Source organism: Oncorhynchus kisutch, linkage group LG17 (genome assembly GCF_002021735.2).
Source record: "Oncorhynchus kisutch isolate 150728-3 linkage group LG17, Okis_V2, whole genome shotgun sequence".
Lineage (NCBI taxonomy): Eukaryota > Metazoa > Chordata > Actinopteri > Salmoniformes > Salmonidae > Oncorhynchus > Oncorhynchus kisutch.
The window spans coordinates 74,743,494-74,768,875 of record NC_034190.2 but is presented as its reverse complement, the minus strand read 5'-3'; the positions used below and the strand labels follow the sequence as shown (position 1 = coordinate 74,768,875).

The following is a 25,382-nucleotide window of genomic DNA, read 5'->3' as shown; positions in this document are numbered from 1 at the left end:
ATGGGCCAGCATCCCTGTGGAATGTTTTCGACACCTTGTAGAGTCCATGCCCCGACGAATTGAGGGCAAAAGAGGGTGTAACTCAATATTAGGAAGGTGGTCCTAATGTTTTGTAAACTCAATGTATAATGATTAAGTCACACCACATGATAAGTGGTCTCTATCTGTCTACACAGAATGTCTTCAAGAACACAACCTATCTAAGCCCAGATCAACATAACCTATCTAAGCCCAGATCAACATAACCTATCTAAGCCCAGATCAACATAACCTATCTAAGCCCAGATCAACATAACCTATCTAAGCCCAGATCAACATAACCTATCTAAGCCCAGATCAACATAACCCATCTAAGCCCAGATCAACACAACCCATCTAAGCCCAGATCAACATAACTTATCTAAACCCAGATCAATACAACCTTTCTAAGCCCAAATGCTCTTGGCCACCATATATACAGGGATGGGCAACGTAGATGGGGTGGGGGCCACCAAAAATATGAACTCATTATGAGGGGCCTCAGTTGCTCGCAGGTCTGCGTTTTTGCAATTTTATAACACATTTCATGTAATTCTACTAATTTAGCCATGGAGCGGAGAGGAAAACAAGCAGTTGTACAGCTAATTTCCTGCAATTCTACACATTTTGCCATAAGGTGGAGAGAAATGTTTGCATATGTCACGACATCTTCCGAAGTCGGTTCCTCTCCTTGCGTTTGGCGGTCGAAGTCACCGGTCTTCTAGCCATCGCCGATCCACCTTTCATTGGTTTTGTCTTGTTTTCCCACAAACCTGGTTTACATTCCCTCATTACTTGACTTGTATTTAACCCTCTGTTCCCCCAACTGTCTGTGTGTGAAATTGTTTATTGTCAGGTTGGTGCGCTTCCAGCCGGAGTACGCCAGGTTTTGTTTTGTTCCCGTGCTTTGTGGCAGCCGGTACTTTGTACTTGGTTGTGTGTACTTTGTGCTGCCTCACTTGTTCTTTGGGCATTTAATAATTGCCTGAGTAAAGTGCTTTGTCCACTCATCTCTGCTCTCCTGCGCCTGACTTCCATGCACCAGCTACACCCACCCATTGACAGAATTTCACACCCACAAAATGGAGTCAAGCAGGAGCAGGTGCCCCTGGTATAGTGGTCGAGGAGCGTGTCCGGGAGCACGTGCCGCCATGGACTGCGTCGTCCAAACCATGGACCACTAGGAGAGACAGGGAGTTCCTCCAGCGCCTCCACCAGCACAACCAGGGTCATTACTCGCCCCCCCCATGCACCCGGTCCCAGTGGGATTAGTCTCAGCCTTCCCCTGGAGTACGATGGGATGGCTGCACGCTGCCAGGGTTTCCTGTTATAGCTGGATCTCTACTTGGCAACCGCCCACCCGGTTCCTTTGGGCCATGAGAAGGTGTCTGCCCTCGTCTCGTGCCTCTCGGGTAAAGCCCTGGAGTGGGCCAACGCCGTGTGGGGAGAAGGAGATGCGGCGCTGGACCAGGACGATTTCACCGTCTCTTCCATCTGAGGCAGGGGACGAGGAGCGCCCAGGAGTTTGCGATGGACTTTCGCACCCTGGCCATCGGCGCGGGATGGAACGACAGGGCCCTGATCGACCACTATCGCTGCAGTTTGCGCGAGGACGTCCATCGGGAGTTGGCCTGCAGGGACACCACCCTCACCTTCGACCAGCTGGTGGACCTGTCCATTCGGCTGGATAACCTTCTGGTTACCCGCGGACGTTCAGAACGGGGTCTGTCGGTTCCATCCCCCAGCACCACAGCTCCGATGCCCATGGAGCTAGGAGGTGCTGCGCTCAGGGAGACAGGAGGAGGTTCCGTCTCATGCACCATCTGTGGCCGCAGAGGTCACACTGCTGGTCGGTCCCGGGTTGGTTCCTCTGGGGGTCGAGGCAGCAGGCAGGGCACTCTGGCGTCACCCCAGGTGAGCCAGCACCATTCTCACCCAGAGCCCGCTGTTGCACACACGTTTTTGTATATTACGTTTGCTGAGTTTTCCCCACATTCCCAGCATATGGCGCTCGTCGATTCAGGCGCGGCTGGGAATTTTATAGACAGATCGTTCGTACATAGTTTAGGGAGTTCCAAGGGCTATGCCCTTCCCAGTTCATGCCTTAGACAGTTGACATTAGGGTCAGGGTTGATTAGGGAGGGCACTGCTCCTCTGGGCATGGTGACGCAGTGGGGTCACAAGGAGAGAATCAGTCTCTTCCTCATTGACTCTCCTGCGTTTCCCGTGGTGCTAGGCCTACACTGGTTAGCCTGTCATGACCCCACGGTTTCATGGCTCTCACAGGTTGGTCGCGGGAGTGGTCAGGGAGGTGTTTAGGGGTTTCTGTTGGTGCTACTACGGTGGAAAGTCCAGACCAGGTCTCCACCGTGTGCATTCCCGCCGAATATGCTGATTTGGCTCTCGCCTTCTCTAAAAAGAAGTCGACTCAATTACCACACATCGACGGGGGGATTGTGTGATAAATCTCCTGGTAGACGCCGCACTTCCCAGGAGTCACGTGTATCCCCTGTCACAGGCGAAGACTGAAGACGGCTATGGAAACATATGTCTCCAAATCCCTGCGTCAGGGGTACATTCTGTTTTCCACTTCACCCGCCTCCTCAAGTTTCTTTTTTGTGAAGAAGAAGGAGGGAGGTCTGCGCCCGTGTATTGACTATTGAGGCCTAAACCAGATCACTGTGAGGTACAGTTACCCGCTATCCCTCGTAGCCACAGCGATTGAGTCAATGCACAGGGCGCGCTTCTTTACCAAACTAGATCTCAGGAGCGCTTACAACCTGGTGTGTATCCGGGAGGGAGACGAGTGGAAGACGGCGTTCAGTACTACCTCAGGGCATTATGAGTACCTCGTCATGCCGTACGAGTTGATGAATGCGCCATCGGTATTCCAAGCCTGTGTAGAAGCGATTTTCAGGGACCTGCACGGGCAGGGTGTAGTGGTGTATATTGATGACATTCTGATATACTTCGCCACATTCACCGAGCATTTGTCCCTGGTGTGCAGGGTGCTTGGTCAACTGTTGGCGCATGACCTGTACGTCAAGGCTGAGAAATGCCTGTTCTTCCAACAGTCCGTCTCCTTCCTAGGATACCACATTTCCTCCTCAGGGGTGGAGATGGAGAGCATAATTGGCCGACTCCCGACACGGTAAAGGAGGTGCAGCGGTTCTTAGGGTTTGCCAACTACTACCAGAGGTTTATCCGGGGTTTTGGTCAGGTTAGCGGCTCTTGAAGGGGGGATCGGTACGTTTGCAGTGGTCGGCTGAGGCGGACAGGGCTTTTGGTCACCTGAGGGCTCTGTTTACCTCGGCTCCGGTCCTGGCCCATCCCGATCCTTCTCTGGCGTTCATAGTGGAGGTGGACGCGTCCGAGGCTGGGATAGGAGCCGTGCTCTCTCAGCGCTCAGGTACGCCACCAAAGGTCCGACCCTGTGCCTTCTTCTCAAGAAAGCTCAGCCCAGCGGAGCAAAACTATGACGTGGGGGACCGGGAGCTGTTGGCTGTCGTGAAGGCTTTGAAGGCGTGGAGACATTGGCTTGAGGGGGCTAAACACCCTTTTCTCATCTGGACTGACCACCGCAATCTGGAGTACATTCGGGCAGCGAGGAGACTGAACCCTCTCCAGGCAGCGAGGAGACTGAACCCTCTCCAGGCAAGGTGGGCCATGTTTTTCCTCCGTTTTGTTTCCACCCTCTCTTACAGACCAGGTTCCCAGAACGTGAAGGCAGACGCACTGTCCCGGCTGTATGACACAGAGGAGCGGCCCATGGATCCCACCCCCATACGCCCGGCCTCCTGGTGGTGCCGGTAGTGTGGGAGCTGGACGTGGACATTGAGCAGGCGCTACGTGCAGAGCCCACTCCCCTCCAGTGTCCCGCTGGGTGCCTGTACGTGTCGTCTGCTGTCCGTGACCGGCTTATCTATTGGGCCCACACGTCACCCTCCTCTGGTCATCCAGGCATCGGTCGGAAGGTGGGAAGTACTGGTGGCCCACTTTGGCTAAGGAAGTGAGGGTTTATGTTTCCTCCTGCTCGGTGTGTGCCCAGTGTAAGGCTCCTAGGCACCTGCCCAGAGGTAAGCTACACCCCGTACCCGTTCCACAACGGCCTTGGTTGCACCTGTCGGTCGATTTCCTTACCGATCTTCCTCCCTCACAGGGTAACACCACGATCCTGGTCGATGTGGACCGATTTTCTAAGTCCTGCCGTCTCCTTCCTCTGCCCGGTCTCCCTACGGCCCTACAGACTGCAGACGCCTTGTCTTCCGGCACTACGGGGTGCCGGAGGATATAGTGTCTGATCGGGGTCCCTAGTTGACTTCAAGGGTCTGGAGGGCGTTCATGGAACGTCTGGGGGTCTCGATCAGCCTTACCTCAGGTTTTCACCCCGAGAGTAACAGGCAGGTGGAGAGTGAACCAGGATGTGGATAGGTTTCTGAGGTCTTATTACCAGGACGGGCCGGGGGAGTGGGCGGAGTTCGTGCCCTGGGCAGAGATGGCCCAGAACTCGCTCGTCACTCCTCCATTAATCTCTCCCCATTCCAGTGCATACTAGGGTACCAGTAGGTTCTGGCGCCTTGGCATCAGAGTCAGATCGATGTTCACCTTCAGAGGGCCGTACTGAGCCAGAAAGCCAACGCAGACCATCAACGCAGTGAGACCGGGTCTGGCTCTCGACCCGAAACCTGCCCCTCTGCCTGCCCTGCCGGAAGCTGGGGCCGCGGTTTGTGGGGCCATTTAAAGTCCTGAGGAGACTGAACGAGGTTAGTTACAAGTTATAGCTTCCCCCCGATTACCGTATTAACCCCTCGTTCCATGTGTCTCTCCTCAGGCCGGTGGTGGCTGAGTGCGGGAGGTTCCTCCGCCACCTCTGGACATTGAGGGGACCCCGGCGTATTACGTTCGCTCCATACTGGGTTCGAGGCATCGGGCGAGGGGCCTTCAGTACCTCGTGGAGTGAGAGGGGTACGGTCCGGAGGAGAGATGCTGGGTTCTGGTGGAGGACGTGTTGGACCCTGCTATGCTGCGTGAGTTCCACAGTCTCCGTCTGGATCGCCCTGCACCTCACCCTCCGGGTCGTCCCCGAGGCCGGCGTCGGCGCGCTGCTGGAGGCACGCGTCAAGGGGGGGGTGCTGTCACGACTTCCGCCGAAGTCGGTTCCTTGCGGTTTTCGGCGGTCGAAGTCACCGGTCTTCTAGCCATCGCCGATCCACCTTTCATTTTCCATTAGTTTTGTCTTGTTTTCCCACACACCTGGTTTACATTCCCTCATTACTTGTCGTGTATTTAACCCTCTGTTCCCCCCATGTCTGTGTGAAATTGTTTATTGTCAGGTTGGTACGCTTCCGGCTGGTGTACGCCGGGTTTTGTTTTGTTCCTGTACTCTTTGGGCTTTATTATCCACAGTGTCTGGGCTTTATTATCCACAGTTTGTGGCCTTTATTATCCAGTGTGCGGGCTTTATTATCCACAGTGTCTGGGCTTAATTATCCACAGTGTGTGGGCTTTATTATCCACAGTGTCTGGGATTTATTATCCACAGTGTGGGCTTTATTATCCACAGTGTCTGGGATTTATTATCCACAGTGTGGGCTTTATTATCCACAGTGTGGGCTTTATTATCCACAGTGTGTGGGCTTTATTATCCACAGTGTGTGGGCTTTATTATCTACAGTGTCTGGGATTTATTATCCACAGTGTGGGCTTTATTATCCACAGTGTCTGGGATTTATAATCCACAGTGTGGGCTTTATTATCCACAGTGTGTGGGCTTTATTATCCACAGTGTCTGGGCTTTATTATCCACAGTTTGTGGCCTTTATTATCCAGTGTGTGGGCTTTATTATCCACAGTGTCTGGGATTTATTATCCACAGTGTTGGCTTTATTATCCACAGTGTCTGGGATTTATTATCCACAGTGTCTGGGATTTATTATCCACAGTGTTGACTTTATTATCCACAGTGTCTGGGCTTTATTATCCACAGTGTCTGGGCTTTATTATCCACAGTGTGTGGGCTTTATTATCCACAGTGTCTGGGATTTATTATCCACAGTGTCTGGGATTTATTATCCACAGTGTTGGCTTTATTATCCACAGTGTCTGGGCTTTATTATCCACAGTGTCTGGGCTTTATTATCCACAGTGTGTGGGCTTTATTATCCACAGTGTATGGGCTTTATTATCCACAGTGTCTGGGATTTATTATCCACAGTGTCTGGGATTTATTATCCACAGTGTCTGGGATTTATTATCCACAGTGTTGGCTTTATTATCCACAGTGTGTGTGAATCACAGGATCATGGAGGTAACACAACACATGGGACAACAGTGAAAGGTCAGCTGTCTGATGGGAGTTGAGTGTAGTGCACCACTCTGCAGTCCTGCCCTTTCCTCCAACACTGCACCAAAGTGTGTGTCACAGTCCAGTTAGCAGTAAGAGGCAGCTGTGAAGTGTGAGGTTGCTTGTGTGTGTCGGCCTTGACTTTTCTTACATTTTGTTACATAACAGCCTGAATTTAAAATGTATTCAATTGAGATGTTTTGCCACTTGCCTACACACAATACCCCATAATGTCAAAGTGAAATTATGTTTTCACACATTTTTACAAAGGAATAGTCAATAAGTATTTAACTTGTTTGCTATGGCAAGTCAAATGAGTTCAGGAGGAAAATGTTCCTAAACAAAACGCTAGACAAACATTTTCAGATTTTGCCTTAGAGTTTCAAATAGATTTAAGTCAAAACTGTAACTCGGCCACTAGGGAACATTCACTGTCTTCTTGCTAAGCAACTCCAGGGTTGATTCGGGTTTTTTTATCCTAAAAAACTCCCTAGTCCTTGCCGATAACAAGCATACCCATAACATGATGCAGCCACCACTATGCTTGAAAATATGTAGAATGGTACTCAGTAATGTGTTGTATTGGATTTGCCGAAACATAATAACTTGTATTCAGTACAAAAAGTGAATTGTTTTGCCAAATGTTTTGCAGTATTACTTTAGTGCCTTGTTGCAAACGGGATGCATGTTTTGGAATATTTGTATTCTTTACAGGCTTCCTTATTTTTCTCTGTCAATTAGGTTAGTATTGTGGAGTAGCTATAAAGTTGTTGATCCATCCTCAGTTTCCTCACAGTCATTAAACTCTGTAACTGTTTTAAATTCACCATTGGCCTCATGGTGAAATCACTGAGTGGAACCTGAGTTAGGAAGGACCCCTAGATATTTACAGTGCAAAGTGTAATTAATAACTTGACCATGCTCAAGTTACCAATCTAACAATAGGTGCCCTTCTTTGCAAGGCATTGGAAAACCTCCATGGTCTTTGTGGTTTCATCTGCGTTTGAAATTCACTGCTCATCTGAGGGACCTTACAGATCATTGTATGTGTGGGGTACAGAGATGAGGGAGTCCATGCAACTTGTGACTTATGATCAACAATCAATTTAACAGAGCTTGAAGAATTTGGAAAATTATAATGGACAAATGTTGCATAATCCAGGTGTGGAAAGCTCTTAAGAGACTTACCCATAACGATGCACAGTTGTAATCGCTACACAAGGTGCTTCTACAAAATATGGACTCAGGAGTGTGAGTACTTATGTAAATGAGATATTTCTGTATTTTCTTAAATTTGCAAAAATGTCTAAAAACATGTTTTCACACTCATTATGGGGTATTGTGTGTAGATGGATGAGAACATTCTGAATTCAGGCTGTAACAACAAAATGTGGAATAAGTCAAGGGGTATGAATAATTTCTGAAGGCACTGTATGTATTTATGTAAGCATCCGTCCGTCCGTGTGACCTACCCTCGGGCTGTCTGGAGGGATGATACACCTGCAGGTCGAAGGGTTGTGTGTTGGTGCGTTGGACCACGGTTACGTTGTTGCCGGTCCACTTGTTGGCCTTGGCCAGGGTGTTGGTCCTCCAGTCTGTCCAGTACACCTCTCCTCCGTACATAGTGACAGCAAAAGGATGAGACAGGTACTCATGACCCCTCAGCACCTCGATCAGACCAGAGCCGTCATACAAAGCAGAGTAAATGGCATCAGACCTGGGGAGAAAACATTTATGAGAGGAGGTGAGTGGGTGAGGTTGTGTGTGTGTGTGTGTGTGTGTGTGTGTGTGTGTGTGTGTGTGTGTGTGTGTGTGTGTGTGTGTGTGTGTGTGTGTGTGTGTGTGTGTGTGTGTGTGTGTGTGTGTGCGTGGGTGCGCATAGTAAGGAGGGGAACAGTACCTGGCATCGATCCATACAATGCGTCTCTCCATGTAGTCTACAGTCAGTCCGTTTGGCCAGCCACCGCTGCCAGTCTCTCTGTGGATAGTCCTCCTGGCCTCACCACTCATAGATGCTGCCTCTATCCTGGGCAAGCTGGCATCCCAGTCCGTCCAGAACAGAATACTAGACACAGACAAAGAATAGAAAGAGAAACACACATTCAGGAATATTCAGCAGCATTACACTACCGGTCCAACGTTTTAGAACACCTACTCATTTAAGCGTTTTTCTTTATTTGTACTATTTTCTACATTGTAGAATAATAGTGAAGACCTCAAATCTATGAAATAACACATATGGAATCATGTAGTAACCAAAAAAGTATTAAACAAATCAAAATATATGTTATATTTGAGATTCTTCAAATAGCCACCCTTTGCCCTGATGACAGCTTTGCACACTCTTGGCATTCTCTCAACCAGCTTCATGAGGTAGTCTCCTGAAACGCATTTCAATTAACAGGCATGAGCCAATCAGTTGTGTTGTGACAAGGAAGGGGGTATACAGAATATAGCCCTATTTGGTAAAAGACCAAGTCCATATTTTGGCAAGAACACGTCAAATAAGCAAAGAGAAACAACAGTCCATCATTACTTTAAAACATGAAGGTCAGTCAATATAGAACATTTCAAGAACTTTGAACGTTTCTTCAAGTGCAGGTGCAAAAAAACATCAAGCGCTATGATAAAACTGGCTCTCATGAGGACTGCCACAGGAATGGAAGACCCAGAGTTACCTCTGCTGCAGAGGATAAGTTCATTACCAGCCTCAGAAATTGCAGCCCAAATAAATGCTTCACAGAGTTTAAGTAACAGACACATCTCAAAATCAACTGTTCAGAGAAGAATCAAGTATTGTGAATCAAGCCTTCGTGGTCGAATTGCTGAAAAGAAACCACTACTGAAGGACACCAATAAGAAGAAGATACATACTTGGGCCAAGAAACATGAGCAATGGACATTAGACCAATGGAAATGTGACCTTTGGTCTGGAGTCCAAATTGGAGATGATTGATTCCAACCGCCGTGTTTTTGTGAGACGCAGTGTGTGTGAACGAATGATCTCTACATGTGTATTTCCCACCGTAAAGCTTGGAGGAGGAGGTGTTATAGTGTGGTGGAGCTTTGCTGGTTTGGGCTTAGTGGGACTATCATTGTTTTTTCAACAGGACAATGACCCAACACACCTCCAGGCTGTGTAAGGGCTATTTTACCAAGAAGGAGAGTGATGGAGTGCTGCATCAGATAACCTGGCCTCCACAATCCCCGACCTCAACCAAATTGAGATGGTTTGAGATGAGTCGGATCGCAGAGTGAAAGAAAAGCAGCCAACAAGTGCCCAGCATATGAGGGGACTCCTTCAAGACGGTTGGAAATGCATTCCAGGTGAAGCTGGTTGAGGGAATGCCAAGAGTGTGCAAAGCTGTCATCAAGGAAAAGGGTGGCTATTTGAAAAACATATATTTTGATTTGTTTAAAACTGTTTTGGTTACTACATGATTCCATATGTGTTATTTAATAGTTTTCATGTCTTCACTATTATTCTACAATGTAGAATTTTGACTGATATTGTATGTCATACATACAGTATGAGACTGTGAAGAGGTACTACTCTGCAATCACATTATGGCTCTTTGGTTCTATGGTTCCATGATATCTATTATATCTCAGAACAAATTGTAATTTACAATGACAGCCTAGGAACAGTGGGTTAACTGCCTTGTTCAGGGGCAGATTTGATCTAGCAACCCTTCTGTTACTGGCTACCTGCCACTCCATGGTTCCATGGTATCTGTTCTTTTTTTTAACATAACCTTAAATTAACTAGGCAAGTCAGTTAAGACCAAATTCCTATTTACAATGACAGCCTACCCCGGCCAAACCCTAACCGGGACAATGCTGGGCCAATTGTGCAGCGCCCTATAGGACTCCCAATCACTGGTTGTGATTCAGCCTGGAATCAAACCAGAGTCTGTAATGACACCTCATGCACTGAAATGCGGTGCCTTAGACCACTGCGCCACTCTGGAGCCCAAAAGTAGAACATATATATATATAAGTTTATAACATATACTATAGAAACATAGAACATATACCATAGAACAGATACCATGGAACCATAGAACAGTACTTCTGGATTACTTCTCCTGTCCTATTCGGTGTCCTGTGTGAATTTAAGTGTGCTCTCTCTAATTCTCTCTTTCTTTCTCTCTCTCGGTGGACCTGAGCCCTAGGACCATGCCTCAGGACTACCTGACATGATGACTCCTTGCTGTCCCCAGTCCACCTGGCCGTGCTGCTGCTCCAGTTTCAACTGTTCTGCCTTATTATTATTGGACCATGCTGGTCATTTATGAACATTTGAACATCTTGGCCATGTTCTGTTATAATCTCCACCCGGCACAGCCAGAAGAGGACTGGCCACCCCACATAGCCTGGTTCCTCTCTAGGTTTCTTCCTAGGTTTTGGCCTTTCTAGGGAGTTTTTCCTAGCCACCGTGCTTCTACACCTGCATTGCTTGCTGTTTGGGGTTTTAGGCTGGGTTTCTGTACAGCATTTTGAGATATCAGCTGATGTACGAAGGGCTATATAAATACATTTGATTTTGATTTGATTTGATATCATAGAACAGATACTATAGAACTGTAGAACAGATACCATAGAACAGATACTGTAGAACCAATACCATAGAACCATAGAATATATACCATAGAACCATTGAACAGATACTATAGAACCATAGAACAGATACCATGGAACTGTGCAGTGGCAGGTAGCCTAGTGGTTTGAGCATTGGGACAGTAACTGAAAGGTTGCGAGCTGTAAAACATCTGTCGTTCTGCCCCTGAACAGGCCCCTGAACAGGCACCCACTGTTCCTAGGCCGCCATTGTAAATAAGAATTTGTTCTTAACTGACTTGCCTAGTTAAATAAAGGTTACATAAAATATGGTATCTATTCTATGGTTCCATGTTATCTACCCATCGCATGGGTCCAGTGTGATGGCCCTGGGGTATAGATAGCCAACACCAATGACAAGAAGAAGCTGCCATGTGGGGAATCGTACGTGGCTCGTTTCAGCTTGTTGTATCTTTTTATTGATATCATGTCTTTTTTTCTTCTTTTTTTTGACTGTGGTCAAAATCTACACTTTACTGTTCTACAGTAATCTACACGTTACTGTTCTACAGTAATCTACACTTTACTGTTCTATACTAATCTACACTTTACTGTTCTACAGTAATCTACACTTTACTGTTCTATACTAATCTACACTTTACTGTTCTACAGTCATCTACGCTGTACTGTTCTATACTAATCTACACTTTACTGTTCTACAGTAATCTACACTTTACTGTTCTATACTAATCTACACTTTACTGTTCTATACTAATCTACACTTTACTGTTCTACAGTAATCTACACTTTACTGTTCTATACTAATCTGCACTTTACTGTTCTACAGTCATCTACGCTGTACTGTTCTATACTAATCTACACTTTACTGTTCTACAGTCATCTACGCTGTACTGTTCTATACTAATCTACACTTTACTGTTCTAAAGTAATCTACACTTTACTGTTCTATACTAATCTACACTTTACTGTTCTATATTAATCTACACTTTACTGTTCTATACTAATCTACACTTTACTGTTCTATATTAATCTACGCTTTACTGTTCTATACTAATCTACACTTTACTGTTCTACAGTAATCTACACTTTACTGTTCTATACTAATCTACACTTTACTGTTCTATATTAATCTACACTTTACTGTGCTATACTAATCTACACTTTACTGTTCTATACTAATCTACGCTTTACTGTTTTGTAATCTATAGTTTTGTTTCCTCACCCATCTCTGGGGTCGAGGGCGATAGCCCGTGGGTGCTCCACCTCACCAGCCAGGAGGGTGGTTCTCATGGTTCCGTCCAGCTTGGCTACCTCTATCTGATCTAGGTTACTCTCCACCCAGTAGATGTTCCCTGCTATCCAGTCCACAGCCAGCCCTTCTGGAGTGGCCAGGCCATACTGGATCACCACCTCGAAACTGGTCAGAGCTGGAGGGGGTAGGAGGGGGATGGAGGGGAGGAGAGAGGGGTAGGGTATGAGAAATGGGAGATAGAAGATGGCTGGGTTAGTGCCTTGCATGGGAAATTGTAGATTTGTTTGACACTCCAATCACTTACCTCAATACACAGAAGAAAAAAAACGATTTGATGAAATTTGAAGAAAATAACATGATTAGATAGCTCTTCATAATGGACATGACAGAAATGGTACCCAGTGAACCAAGCTGTATTAGAGCTTTATGCAATGTCAAAAGACAGCAGCTAGAGACTAACTCCATCCTGCAGCTCACATGTTTAACTGCAGCAAACCGCTGACAAACTGAGAGGATTTTTTAGAATTCCTTCTCTGTGGAATCTGAGTCAATCAGTTGGTCTGTCAGTGTAGGATTTCTAGTGGGGGGTTTCGAGTGTAGGATTTCTAGTGGGGGGTTTCGAGTTGAGGGTTTCTAGTGGAGGGTTTCTAGTGGAGGGTTTCTAGTGGAGGGTTTCTAGTGGAGGGTTTCGAGTGGAGGGTTTCGAGTGGAGGGTTTCTAGTGGAGGGTTTCTAGTGGAGGGTTTCTAGTGGGGGGTTTCTAGTGGGGGGTTTCTAGTGGGGGGTTTCTAGTGGAGGGTTTCTAGTGGAGGGTTTCTAGTGGAGGGTTTCTAGTGGAGGGTTTCTAGTGGAGGGTTTCTAGTGGAGCGTTTATAGTGGAGGGTTTCTAGTGGAAGGCTTCAAGTGGGGGGTTTCGAGTGGAGGGTTTCGAGTGGAGGGTTTCGAGTGGAGGGTTTCTAGTGGGAGGTTTCTAGTGGAGAGTTTCTAGTGGAGGGCTTCTAGTGGAGGGTTTCTAGTGGGAGGTTTCTAGTGGAGAGTTTCTAGTGGAGGGCTTCTAGTGGAGAGTTTCTAGTGGGAGGTTTCTAGTGGGAGGTTTCTAGTGGAGAGTTTCTAGTGGAGAGTTTCTAGTGGAGGGCTTCTAGTGGAGGGTTTCTAAAGAGGGGTTTCTAGTGGAGGGCTTCTAAAGAGGGGTTTCTAGTGGAGGGCTTCTAAAGAGCGGTTTCTAGTGGAGGGTTTCTAAAGAGGGGTTTCTAGTGGAGGGTTTCTAAAGAGGGGTTTCTAGTGGATGGTTTCTAAAGAGGGGTTTCTAGTGGAGGGCTTCTAGTGGAGGGCTTCTAAAGAGGGGTTTCTAGTGGAGGGCTTCTAAAGAGGGGTTTCTAGTGGAGGGTTTCTAAAGAGGGGTTTCTAGTGGAGGGTTTCTAAAGAGGGGTTTCTAGTGGAGGGTTTCTAAAGAGGGGTTTCTAGTGGAGAGTTTCTAGTGGAGAGTTTCTAGTGGAGAGTTTCTAGTGGAGGGTTTCTAGTGGAGAGTTTCTAAAGAGGGGTTTCTAGTGGAGGGCTTCTAAAGAGGGGTTTCTAGTGGAGGGCTTCTAGTGGAGAGTTTCTAGTGGAGGGCTTCTAGTGGAGAGTTTCTAGTGGAGAGTTTCTAGTGGGAGGTTTCTAGTGGGAGGTTTCTAGTGGAGAGTTTCTAGTGGAGAGTTTCTAGTGGAGGGCTTCTAGTGGAGGGTTTCTAAAGAGGGGCTTCTAGTGGAGGGTTTCTAGTGGGAGGTTTCTAGTGGAGAGTTTCTAGTGGAGGGCTTCTAGTGGAGAGTTACTAGTGGAGAGTTTCTAGTGGGAGGTTTCTAGTGGGAGGTTTCTAGTGGAGAGTTTCTAGTGGAGAGTTTCTAGTGGAGGGCTTCTAGTGGAGGGTTTCTAAAGAGGGGTTTCTAGTGGAGGGCTTCTAAAGAGGGGTTTCTAGTGGAGGGTTTCTAAAGAGGGGTTTCTAGTGGAGGGTTTCTAAAGAGGGGTTTCTAGTGGAGGGTTTCTAAATAGGGGTTTCTAGTGGAGGGCTTCTAGTGGAGGGTTTCTAAAGAGGGGTTTCTAGTGGAGGGCTTCTAAAGAGGGGTTTCTAGTGGAGGGTTTCTAAAGAGGGGTTTCTAGTGGAGGGTTTCTAAAGAGGGGTTTCTAGTGAAGGGTTTCTAAAGAGGAGTTTCTAGTGGAGGGTTTCTAAAGAGGGGTTTCTAGTGGAGGGTTTCTAAAGAGGGGTATCTAGTGGAGGGTTTCTTGTGGAGAGTTTCTAGTGGGGAATTTCTATTGGGGGGTTTCTAGTGGGGAATTTCTAGTGGGGGGTTTCTAGTGGAGGGTTTCTAGTGGAGAGTTTCTAGTGGAGAGTTTCTAGTGGAGGGTTTCTAAAGAGGGGTTTCTAGTGGAGGGATTCTAAAGAGGGGTTTCTAGTGGAGGGTTTCTAGTGGAGAGTTTCTAGTGGAGAGTTTCTAGTGGAGGGTTTCTAGTGGAGAGTTTCTAGTGGAATGTTTCTAGTGGAATGTTTCTAGTGGAGGGTTTCTAGTGGAATCTTTCTAGTGGAGGGTTTCTAGTGGAGAGTTTCTAGTGTGGGGTTTCTAGTTTCTAGTGTGGGGTTTCTAGTGGGGGGTTTCTAGTGTGGGGTTCCTAGTGGAGGGCTTCTAGTGGGGGGGTTTCTAGTGGAGAGTTTCTAGTGGAGAGTTTCTAGTGTGGGGTTTCTAGTTTCTAGTGTGGGGTTTCTAGTTTCTAGTGGGGTGTTTCTAGTGGATGGTTTCTAGTGGAGGGTTTCTAGTGTGGGGTTTCTAGTTTCTAGTGTGGGGTTTCTAGTTTCTAGTGTGGGATTTCTAGTTTCTAGTGGGGTGTTTCTAGTGGAGGGCTTCTAGTGGGGGGGTTTCTAGTGGAGAGTTTCTAGTGGAGAGTTTCTAGTGGGGTTTTTCTAGTGGAGGGTTTCTAGTGTGGGGTTTCTAGTTTCTAGTGTGGGGTTTCTAGTTTCTAGTGGGGTGTTTCTAGTGGAGGGCTTCTAGTGGAGAGTTTCTAGTGTGGGGTTGCTAGTGGAGGGCTTCTAGTGGGGGAGGTTTAGTGGAGGGTTTCTAGTGGGGGGGTCGTTCTAGTGGGCGGCAGGTAGCCTAGTGGTTAGAGCATTGGACTAGTACCCGAAAGGTTGCAAGATCGAATCCCCGAGCTACAAAAAGTTACAAAGAATCTGTTGTTCTGCCTCTGAACAAGGCAGTTAACCCACTGTTCCTAGGCCGTCATTGAAAATAAGAATTTGTTCTTCACTGACTAGTGGGGACTTCTAGTGGGGAGTTTCTAGTTGGGGACTTCTAGTGGAGAGTTTCTAGTTGGGGACTTCTAGTGGAAGGTTTCTAGTTGGGGACTTCTAGTGGAGAGTTTCTAGTTGGGGACTTCTAGTGGAGAGTTTCTAGTTGGGGACTTCTAGTGGAGAGTTTCTAGTTGGGGACTTCTAGTGGAGAGTTTCTAGTTGGGGACTTCTAGTGGAGAGTTTCTAGTTGGGGACTTCTAGTGGAAGGTTTCTAGTTGGGAACTTCTAGTGGACTGTTTCTAGTTGGGGACTTCTAGTGGAAGGTTTCTAGTTGGGGACTTCTAGTGGAAGGTTTCTAGTTGGGGACTTCTAGTGGAGAGTTTCTAGTTGGGGACTTCTATTGGAGAGTTTCTAGTTGGGGACTTCTATTGGAGAGTTTCTAGTTGGGGACTTCTAGTGGAAGGTTTCTAGTTGGGGACTTCTAGTGGAAGGTTTCTAGTTGGGGACTTCTAGTGGAATGTTTGTAGTTGGGGACTTCTAGTGGAGAGTTTCTAGTTGGGGACTTCTAGTGGAGAGTTTCTAGTTGGGGACTTCTAGTGGATAGTTTCTAGTTGGGGACTTCAAGTGGATAGTTTCTAGTTGGGGACTTCTAGTGGAGAGTTTCTAGTTGGGGACTTCTAGTGGATAGTTTCTAGTTGGGGACTTCTAGTGGGAGGTTGGCTGGGATGAGGGGCCACACTGCAGAGGTAACACACACAGAGATATGCATACATGCACAGGTGCACACACACACATGGGCACACACACACAGTCTTGTACAACTATCCTTGTGGGGACACACAATTCAGTCCCATTCAAAATCCTATTTTCCCTAACCTTAACCCTAAAACTAACCCTAATTCTAACCTTAACTGACTGGTCCCATCAATAATAGTTCAACACAAACACACACACACGCGCGCGCGTGCGCACACACATCTCCCCATGTGCACTTGTGCAGCTATCCCTCTCTGTTCCCAGAAAAGCCTGGGACCTCAATGAAAGCTAAACAGTAATGGTGTACAGCTGATGATACTGTGGAGTCCTTCACATGGCCTTCCAACAGTCATTAGAGCATTAGAGGGAGAGGGCCTCTCACAGCTTGGTTGTTGTTATACTGCAGGATCCACAGTTGGCTCTTTTGTTTGTTGTTGGCAGTACACAGTGACCATGTTTGCACCACAGTTTAGAAGCTGCTGAATTGCTGAATCGTCTTCAGTCAGAAGCAGCATGGACTGATGTATGCCTTGGACGCAATGTCTCGTAGGAGGGTTGTTTTTAGGAGGGGTGGGAACAGGGTGTGTAGTGTAGTGTCCCCTAGCTACCCCACAGTGTGTGTCTGTGTGCCTGTTTGTTTGTGGTGTGTGTGTGTCTGTGTGTGTGTGTGTGTGTGTGTGTGTGTGTGTGTGCGTGCACGTGTGTGTGTGTGTGTGTGTGTGTGGTGCGCGTGTGTAGCTCTGGCCAAGGCTGGCTGCAGTCACGCAACGGACGGTGAGACAAATGAGACAAAGTTCGGGAAAAGTACATTCACTCAGAAAATGTACACATTTTGCATAACCTATTTTCTTGTTCTAAGAGAATAATTAAATTAAATTAAATAATAAAAACATCGTCCTTTCTACTCCAGATGCTTTCTAATTTTGAAGCCAGTTCAAATCAAATGAAATTTACAGACACATGGTTAGCAGATGTTACTGAGAGTGTAGTGAAATGCTTCTAGTTCCGACCATGCAGTAATATCTAACAAGTTATCTAACAATTTCACAACAACTACCTTTTACACACAAGTGTGAAGGAATGAATAAGAATATGTACATATAAATATATGGATGATCGATGGCCAAACGGCAGGGGCAAGATGCAGTAGATGGTATAGAGTACAGTATATACTGTACATATGCGATGAGTAATGTAGGGTATGTAAACATTATATAAAGTGGCATTGTTTAAAGTGACTAGTGATACATCTACTACATCCTAGAGATTTGAGTCAGTATGTTGGCAGCAGCCATTCAATGTTAGTGATGACTGTTTAACAGTCTGATGGCCTTGAGATAGAAGCTGTTTTTCAGTCTCTTGGTCCCAGCTTTGACGCACCTGTACTGACCTCGCTGTCTGGATGATAGCGGGGTGAACAGGAAGTGGCTCGGGTGGTTGTTGTCCTTGATGATCTTTATGGCCTTCCTGTGACATTGGGTGGTGTAGGTGTCCTGGAGGGCAGGTAGTTGTGATACGTTGTATCACAACTACCTGGTGGCCCTCTTGAAGCATGTGGGAACATCAGACTGGGATAGGGATTGATTGAATATGTCTGTAAACACACCAGCCAGCTGGTCTGCGCATGCTCTGAGGACGCGGCTAGGGATGCCGTCTGGGCCGGCAGCCTCGTAAGGTTTAACACGTTTAAATGTTTTACTCACTGGCTGCGGTGAAGGAGAACCCGCAGGTTTTGGTAGCGGGCCGTGTCGGTGGCACTGTATTGTCCTCAAAGCGAGCAAAGAAGTTGTTTAGTTTCTCTGGGAGCAAGGCGGGTTCGTGACGGGGCTGTCTTTTTTGTAGTCCGTGATTAACTGTAGACCCTGCCACATACCTCTTGTGTCTAAGCCGTTGAATTGCAACTCTACTTTGTCTCTATACTGAAGCTTAGCTTGTTTGATTGCCTTGCGGAGGGAATAGCTACACTGTTGGTATTTGGTCGTTTCAAGTCGCCTTGCCCTGATTAAAAGTAGTGGTTCACGCTTTCAGTTTTGCTCGAACGCTGCCATCAATCCACGGTTTCTGGTTGGGGAAGGTTTTAATAGTAGCCGTGGGTACAACATCACCGATGCTCACCGAATCAGCATATACATCAATGTTGATGTTCTATGTTCTATGTTGGCTGATGCAAAACCAGGCAGACAAGTAGAGCTTTGGCCATGCTAGTGATAGGTTTTCCAGAATATCTTCTGCCACTACCCTTGTCTCTTTGTGATATGTCATAAAGTAGTCATATAGTGTTATTGTCCCAGAAAGGGGAAATTGGCTGCAGCATAATAGAATAAAAAAACATACACTAGAAAAGACACAGAATCACCCAAAATATAAAGAGATGCTTAAACCATCACTTCCCTCCTAACCCTCAACTCCTCCTAACCTAAACCTCCCTCCTAAGCCTCACCTCACCTCTCCTAACCCAAACCTCCCTCCTAACCCTCACCTCTCCTAACCCTCACCTCTCCTAACCTCTCCTAACCCTCTCCTCCTTTCTAACCCTCACCTCTCCTAACCCTCTCCTCCCTCCTAAACCTCACCTCCCTCCTAACCCTCACCTCCCTCCTAAACCTCACCTCCCTCCTAACCCTCACCTCCCTCCTAACCCTCACCTCCCTCCTAAACCTCACCTCACTCCTAAACCTTACCTCTTCCTAACCCTCACCTCCCTCCTAACCCTCAAATATTCCTAAACCTCACCTCTTCCTAACCCTCTCCTTCCCCCTAACCCTAACCCTAACCTCTCCTAACCCTCACCTCTTCCTAACCCTCACTTCTTCCTAACCCTCACCTCCCTCCTAACCCTCACCTCACCTCTCCTAACCCTCATCTCCCTAACTCACCTCTTCCTAACCCTCAACTCCCTCCTAACCCTCACCTCTTCCTAACCCCCACCTCCCTCCTAACCCTAACCTCTTCCTAACCCTCACCTCCCTCCCTACATCACCTCCCTCCTAACCCTCACCTCTTTCCTAACCATCACCTCCCTCCCAACCCTCACCTCCCTCACAACCCTCACCTCCCTCACAACCCTCAAATCTTCCTAACCCTCTCCTCCCCTAACCCTCACCTCCCTCTTAACCCTCACCTCTTCCTAACCCTAATCTCTTCCTAACCCTAACCTCTTCCTAACCCTCACCTCTTCCTAACCCTCACCTCCCTCCTAACCCTCAACTCACCTCTCCTCCCTAACACTCACCTCTTCTTAACCCTCAACTCCCTCCTAACCCTCACCTCTTCCTAACCCTTACCTCCCTCCTAACATCACCTCCCTCCTAACCCTCACCTCCCTCCTAACCCTCACCTCTTCCTAACCCTAATCTCTTCCTAACCCTAACCTCTTCCTAACCCTCACCTCTTCCTAACCCTCAACTCACCTCTCCTCCCTAACACTCACCTCTTCTTAACCCTCAACTCCCTCCTAACCCTCACCTCTTCCTAACCCTTACCTCCCTCCTAACATCACCTCCCTCCTAACCCTCACCTCCCTCCTAACCCTCACCTCCCTCCTAACCCTCACCTCACCTCTCCTCCCTAACACTCACCTCTTCTTAACCCTCACCTCCCTCCTAACCCTTATCTCCATCTTAACCATCACTTCCTCATAATCTTCACCTCCCTCCCAACCCTCACCTCCTCCCAACCCTCATCTCCACCTAAACCTCACCTCTTCCCAACCCTCACCTCCTCCCAACCCTCATCTCCACCTAAACCTCACCTCCTCCCAACCCTCACCTCCTCCCAACCCTCATCTCCACCTAAACCTCACCTCCTCCCAACCCTCATCTCCACCTAAACCTCACCTCCTCCCAACCCTCACCTCCTCCCAACCCTCACCTCCTCCCAACCCTCACCTCCTCCCAACCTCACCTCCTCCCAACCCTCACCTCCTCCCAACCCTCACCTCCTCCCAACCCTCACCTCCCTCCCAACCCTCACCTCCTCCCAACCCTCACCTCCACCTAAACCTCACCTCCACCTAAACCTCACCTCCTCCCAACCCTCACCTCCCTCCTAAAACAGAAGATAGAGCTTTTGACACAGCCAGAACAATCTTCTACCATTATTCTTTTAATTTCTTTAATAATAAGTCACAGCAGTTATCTTCTTATTAGATCTTTAAGAATGCAGGACATTTCTTTATTTTTTCTCTCTCCATTAATGTGTTGTATTGTCATGGATGTCAGTTTGTATTGACTGCTATGTGAGTGTTAAAAGCTGGATAAAATGGAAACTGCCTCACCTCCATTGTCAGACAGTTTCCCGCGATAGATCTTGTCCTCCACCACGTCAGTCCAGTAGAGGGTATTCTGGCTGAGGTGGAAGTCCAGAGCGATGGTGTTCCTCAGGTTAGGCACCAACACGCTGAACTCTCCCTTGTGGAGGTCAATACGACGGATCTCATGGCGGTTGGAGAAGATGATGAACGGCTTGAAAGGATCTGAGGGGAGAAGTTCTTCTAGGTCAGGATGTATAGTGAGACAGGAAACACTCAGGGCCCAATCATAACCCCTGAGAGACCAGGTAGTACTACTGAGTAATACTGTAGTTTAGCCAAAGAGCAATATTTAGAAGAACTTCTCTACACCACACATTCAATCATAATTTTCTCCATCTGATGTGTCCCAAACCATCTCTTTTCTATTTCTCCACTACCTGACTCCCCTGTTTCCCTCCTCCCCTCTCCCCTTCTCTTCCTCTTCTACCATTCTCCCTCCTCTTCCATTCTCCCTCCTCTCCCATTCTTCCTCTTCTACTATTCTTCCTCGTCTCCCATTCTCCCGCCTCTCCCATTCTCCCGCCTCTCCCATTCTCCCGCCTCTCCCATTCTCCCGCCTCTCCCATTCTCCCGCCTCTCCCATTCTTCCTCCTCTCCCATTCTCCCTCCTCTCCCATTCTTCCTCCTCTCCCATTCTTCCTCCTCTCCCATTCTCCCTCTTCTACTATTCTTCCTCCTCTCCCATTCTCCCTCCTCTCCCATTCTTCCTCCTCTCCCATTCTTCCTCCTCTCCCATTCTCCCTCCTCTCCCATTCTTCCTCCTCTCCCATTCTTCCTCCTCTCCCATTCTTCCTCCTCTCCCATTCTCCCTCCTCTCCCATTCTCCCTCCTCTCCCATTCTTCCTCTTCTACCATTCTTCCTCCTCTCCCATTCTCCCTCCTCTCCCATTCTTCCTCTTCTACTATTCTTCCTCCTCTCCCATTCTTCCTCCTCTCCCATTCTCCCTCCTCTCCCATTCTCCCTCCTCTCCCATTCTCCCTCCTCTCCCATTCTTCCTCCTCTCCCATTCTTCCTCCTCTCCCATTCTCCCTCCTCTCCCATTCTTCCTCCTCTCCCATTCTTCATCCTCTCCCATTCTTCCTCCTCTCCCATTCTTCCTCCTCTCCCATTCTCCCTCCTCTCCCATTCTTCCTCCTCTCCCATTCTTCCTCCTCTCCCATTCTTCCTCTTCTACCATTCTTCCTCCTCTCCCATTCTTCCTCCTCCCTCTCCCATTCTCCCTCCTCTCCCATTCTTCCTCTTCTACTATTCTTCCTCCTCTCCCATTCTCCCTCCTCTCCCATTCTTCCTCCTCTCCCATTCTTCCTCCTCTCCCATTCTTCCTCCTCTCCCATTCTTCCTCCTCTCGCCTTCTCACCAGTGCTCTTGCAGCTCTCCATATCTGTCTCCAGCTCCCAGCCCTCGTAGCAAGAACACTTGACACTGCTCTTCTCCTGCTCACACTTCTGGCTGCACTTGAGGTGCTTGGCACAGAGGTTCATGATGTTGCAGGTCTTGTTGTCGGCACCCAGCTCCATGCCCAGGGGGCAGGAACACATGAAGCCTTCCCCAGGGATGATGGAGCAGTTGTGGCTGCAGCCGCCGTTGTCTATGGAGCACAGGTCTGTGGAGGGTAGAGAAGTAGAGAGCGAGAGAGAGGGGGGGGGGGGGGGTAATCAATTAGATGTGACGTTAGATGCAATTCCTACCTTGACTGAGGTGGTAGTGTTATGGGTAGGGAGAGTGAGTAAGTGAAAGTGTGAGACAGTGTATTCTTACCGCAGAGTTTCTCGTCGGAACCATCAGGGCAGTCGTCAGTGCCGTCACACAGCTTCTCAGCGGGCAGACAGACAGAGGCGTTGGTGGCACAGACGTGGTGGGACAGTTTACATACCAACGCCTCACAGTTGTCCTCATCAGAACTGTCCTCACAGTCACTGTCTCCATCACATACCCAGGCCTTACTGATACACCGTGCTGGGGACAGAAGTCACGTCTTACAAATACAACAGGCTGAGTGGATACCCAGACAACATCACACCTAGGCCTTACATATGCAACAGGCTGAGGAGATAACCAGACAACATCACACCTAGGCCTTACATATACAACAGGCTGAGGAGATAACCAGACAACATCACACCCAGGCCTTACATATACAACAGGCTGAGTGGATACCCAGACAACATCACACCCAGGCCTTACATATACAACAGGCTGAGGAGATAACCAGACAACATCACACCTAGGCCTTACATATACAACAGGCTGAGTGGATACCCAGACAACATCACATATAGGCCTTACATATACAACAGGCTGAGGAGATAACCAGACAACATCACACCTAGGCCTTACATATACAACAGGCTGAGTGGATACCCAGACAACATCACACCTAGGCCTTACATATACAACAGGCTGAGTGGATACCCAGACAACATCACACCTAGGCCTTACATATACAACAGGCTGAGTGGATACCCAGACAACATCACACCTAGGCCTTACATATACAACAGGCTGAGGAGATAACCAGACAACATCACATCTAGGCCTTACAAATACAACAGGCTGAGTGGATACCCAGACAACATCACACCCAGGCCTTATTGATACAACAGGCTGAGAAGATAACCAGACAACATCACACCCAGGCCTTACATATACAACAGGCTGAGTGGATACCCAGACAACATCACACCCAGGCCTTACATATACAACAGGCTGAGGAGATAACCAGACAACATCACATCTAGGCCTTACATATACAACAGGCTGAGTGGATACCCAGACAACATCACACCTAGGCCTTACATATACAACAGGCTGAAGAGATAACCAGACAACATCACACCTAGGCCTTACATATACAACAGGCTGAGGAGATAACCAGACAACATCACACCTAGGCCTTACATATACAACAGGCTGAGTGGAAACCCAGACAACATCACACCTAGGCCTTACATATACAACAGGCTGAGGAGATAACCAGACAACATCACACCTAGGCCTTACAAATACAACAGGCTGAGGAGATAACCAGACAACATCACACCCAGGCCTTACATATACAACAGGCTGAGTGGATACCCAGACAACATCACACCCAGGCCTTACATATACAACAGGCTGAGGAGATAACCAGACAACATCACACCTAGGCCTTACATATACAACAGGCTGAGGAGATAACCAGACAACATTACACCCAGGCCTTATTGATACAACCGGCTGAGGAGATAACCAGACAACATCACACCCAGGCCTTATTGATACAACAGGCTGAGAAGATAACCAGACAACATCACACCCAGGCCTTACATATACAACAGGCTGAGGAGATAACCAGACAACATCACACCTAGGCCTTACATATACAACAGGCTGAGTGGAAACCCAGACAACATCACACCTAGGCCTTACATATACAACAGGCTGAGGAGATAACCAGACAACATCACACCTAGGCCTTACATATACAACAGGCTGAGGAGATAACCAGACAACATCACACCTAGGCCTTACATATACAACAGGCTGAGTGGATACCCAGACAACATCACACCTAGGCCTTACATATACAACAGGCTGAGTGGATACCCAGACAACATCACACCTAGGCCTTACATATACAACAGGCTGAGTGGATACCCAGACAACATCACACCTAGGCCTTACATATGCAACAGGCTGAGGAGATAACCAGACAACATCACACCTAGGCCTTACATATACAACAGGCTGAGTGGATACCCAGACAACATCACACCTAGGCCTTACATATACAACAGGCTGAGTGGATACCCAGACAACATCACACCTAGGCCTTACATATACAACAGGCTGAGTGGATACCCAGACAACATCACACCCAGGCCTTATTGATACAACCGGCTGAGGAGATAACCAGACAACATCACACCCAGGCCTTATTGATACAACAGGCTGAGAAGATAACCAGACAACATCACACCCAGGCCTTACATATACAACAGGCTGAGTGGATACCCAGACAACATCACACCCAGGCCTTACATATACAACAGGCTGAGGAGATAACCAGACAACATCACATCTAGGCCTTACATATACAACAGGCTGAGTGGATACCCAGACAACATCACACCCAGGCCTTACATATACAACAGGCTGAGGAGATAACCAGACAACATCACACCTAGGCCTTACATATACAACAGGCTGAAGAGATAACCAGACAACATCACACCTAGGCCTTACATATACAACAGGCTGAAGAGATAACCAGACAACATCACACCTAGGCCTTACATATACAACAGGCTGAGGAGATAACCAGACAACATCACACCTAGGCCTTACATATACAACAGGCTGAGTGGAAACCCAGACAACATCACACCTAGGCCTTACATATACAACAGGCTGAGGAGATAACCAGACAACATCACACCTAGGCCTTACAAATACAACAGGCTGAGGAGATAACCAGACAACATCACACCTAGGCCTTACATATACAACAGGCTGAGGAGATAACCAGACAGCATCACACCTAGGCCTTACAAATACAACAGGCTGAGGAGATAACCAGACAACATCACACCCAGGCCTTACATATACAACAGGCTGAGTGGATACCCAGACAACATCACACCCAGGCCTTACATATACAACAGGCTGAGGAGATAACCAGACAACATCACACCTAGGCCTTACATATACAACAGGCTGAAGAGATAACCAGACAACATCACACCTAGGCCTTACATATACAACAGGCTGAAGAGATAACCAGACAACATCACACCTAGGCCTTACATATACAACAGGCTGAGGAGATAACCAGACAACATCACACCTAGGCCTTACATATACAACAGGCTGAGTGGAAACC

General features: G+C 47.6%; 1 protein-coding gene across 3 annotated transcripts in view; it reads right to left on the bottom strand.

Annotated features, from left to right (window-relative positions):
• The window catches only part of LOC116354436 (low-density lipoprotein receptor-related protein 1-like), a 224,550-nt gene that overhangs the window by 76,196 nt on the left and 122,972 nt on the right, over positions 1-25,382 (bottom strand). For all 3 annotated transcript variants that reach the window (XM_031794590.1, XM_031794591.1, XM_031794592.1), the window contains exons 23-28: positions 22,280-22,477; positions 21,879-22,124; positions 20,485-20,682; positions 12,165-12,369; positions 8,262-8,426; positions 7,834-8,078 (exon numbers count right to left, since the gene is read on the bottom strand). In XM_031794590.1, the coding sequence (XP_031650450.1) occupies positions 7,834-8,078; positions 8,262-8,426; positions 12,165-12,369; positions 20,485-20,682; positions 21,879-22,124; positions 22,280-22,477 (1,257 nt within the window). The remainder of the gene's footprint in view (positions 1-7,833; positions 8,079-8,261; positions 8,427-12,164; positions 12,370-20,484; positions 20,683-21,878; positions 22,125-22,279; positions 22,478-25,382) is intronic.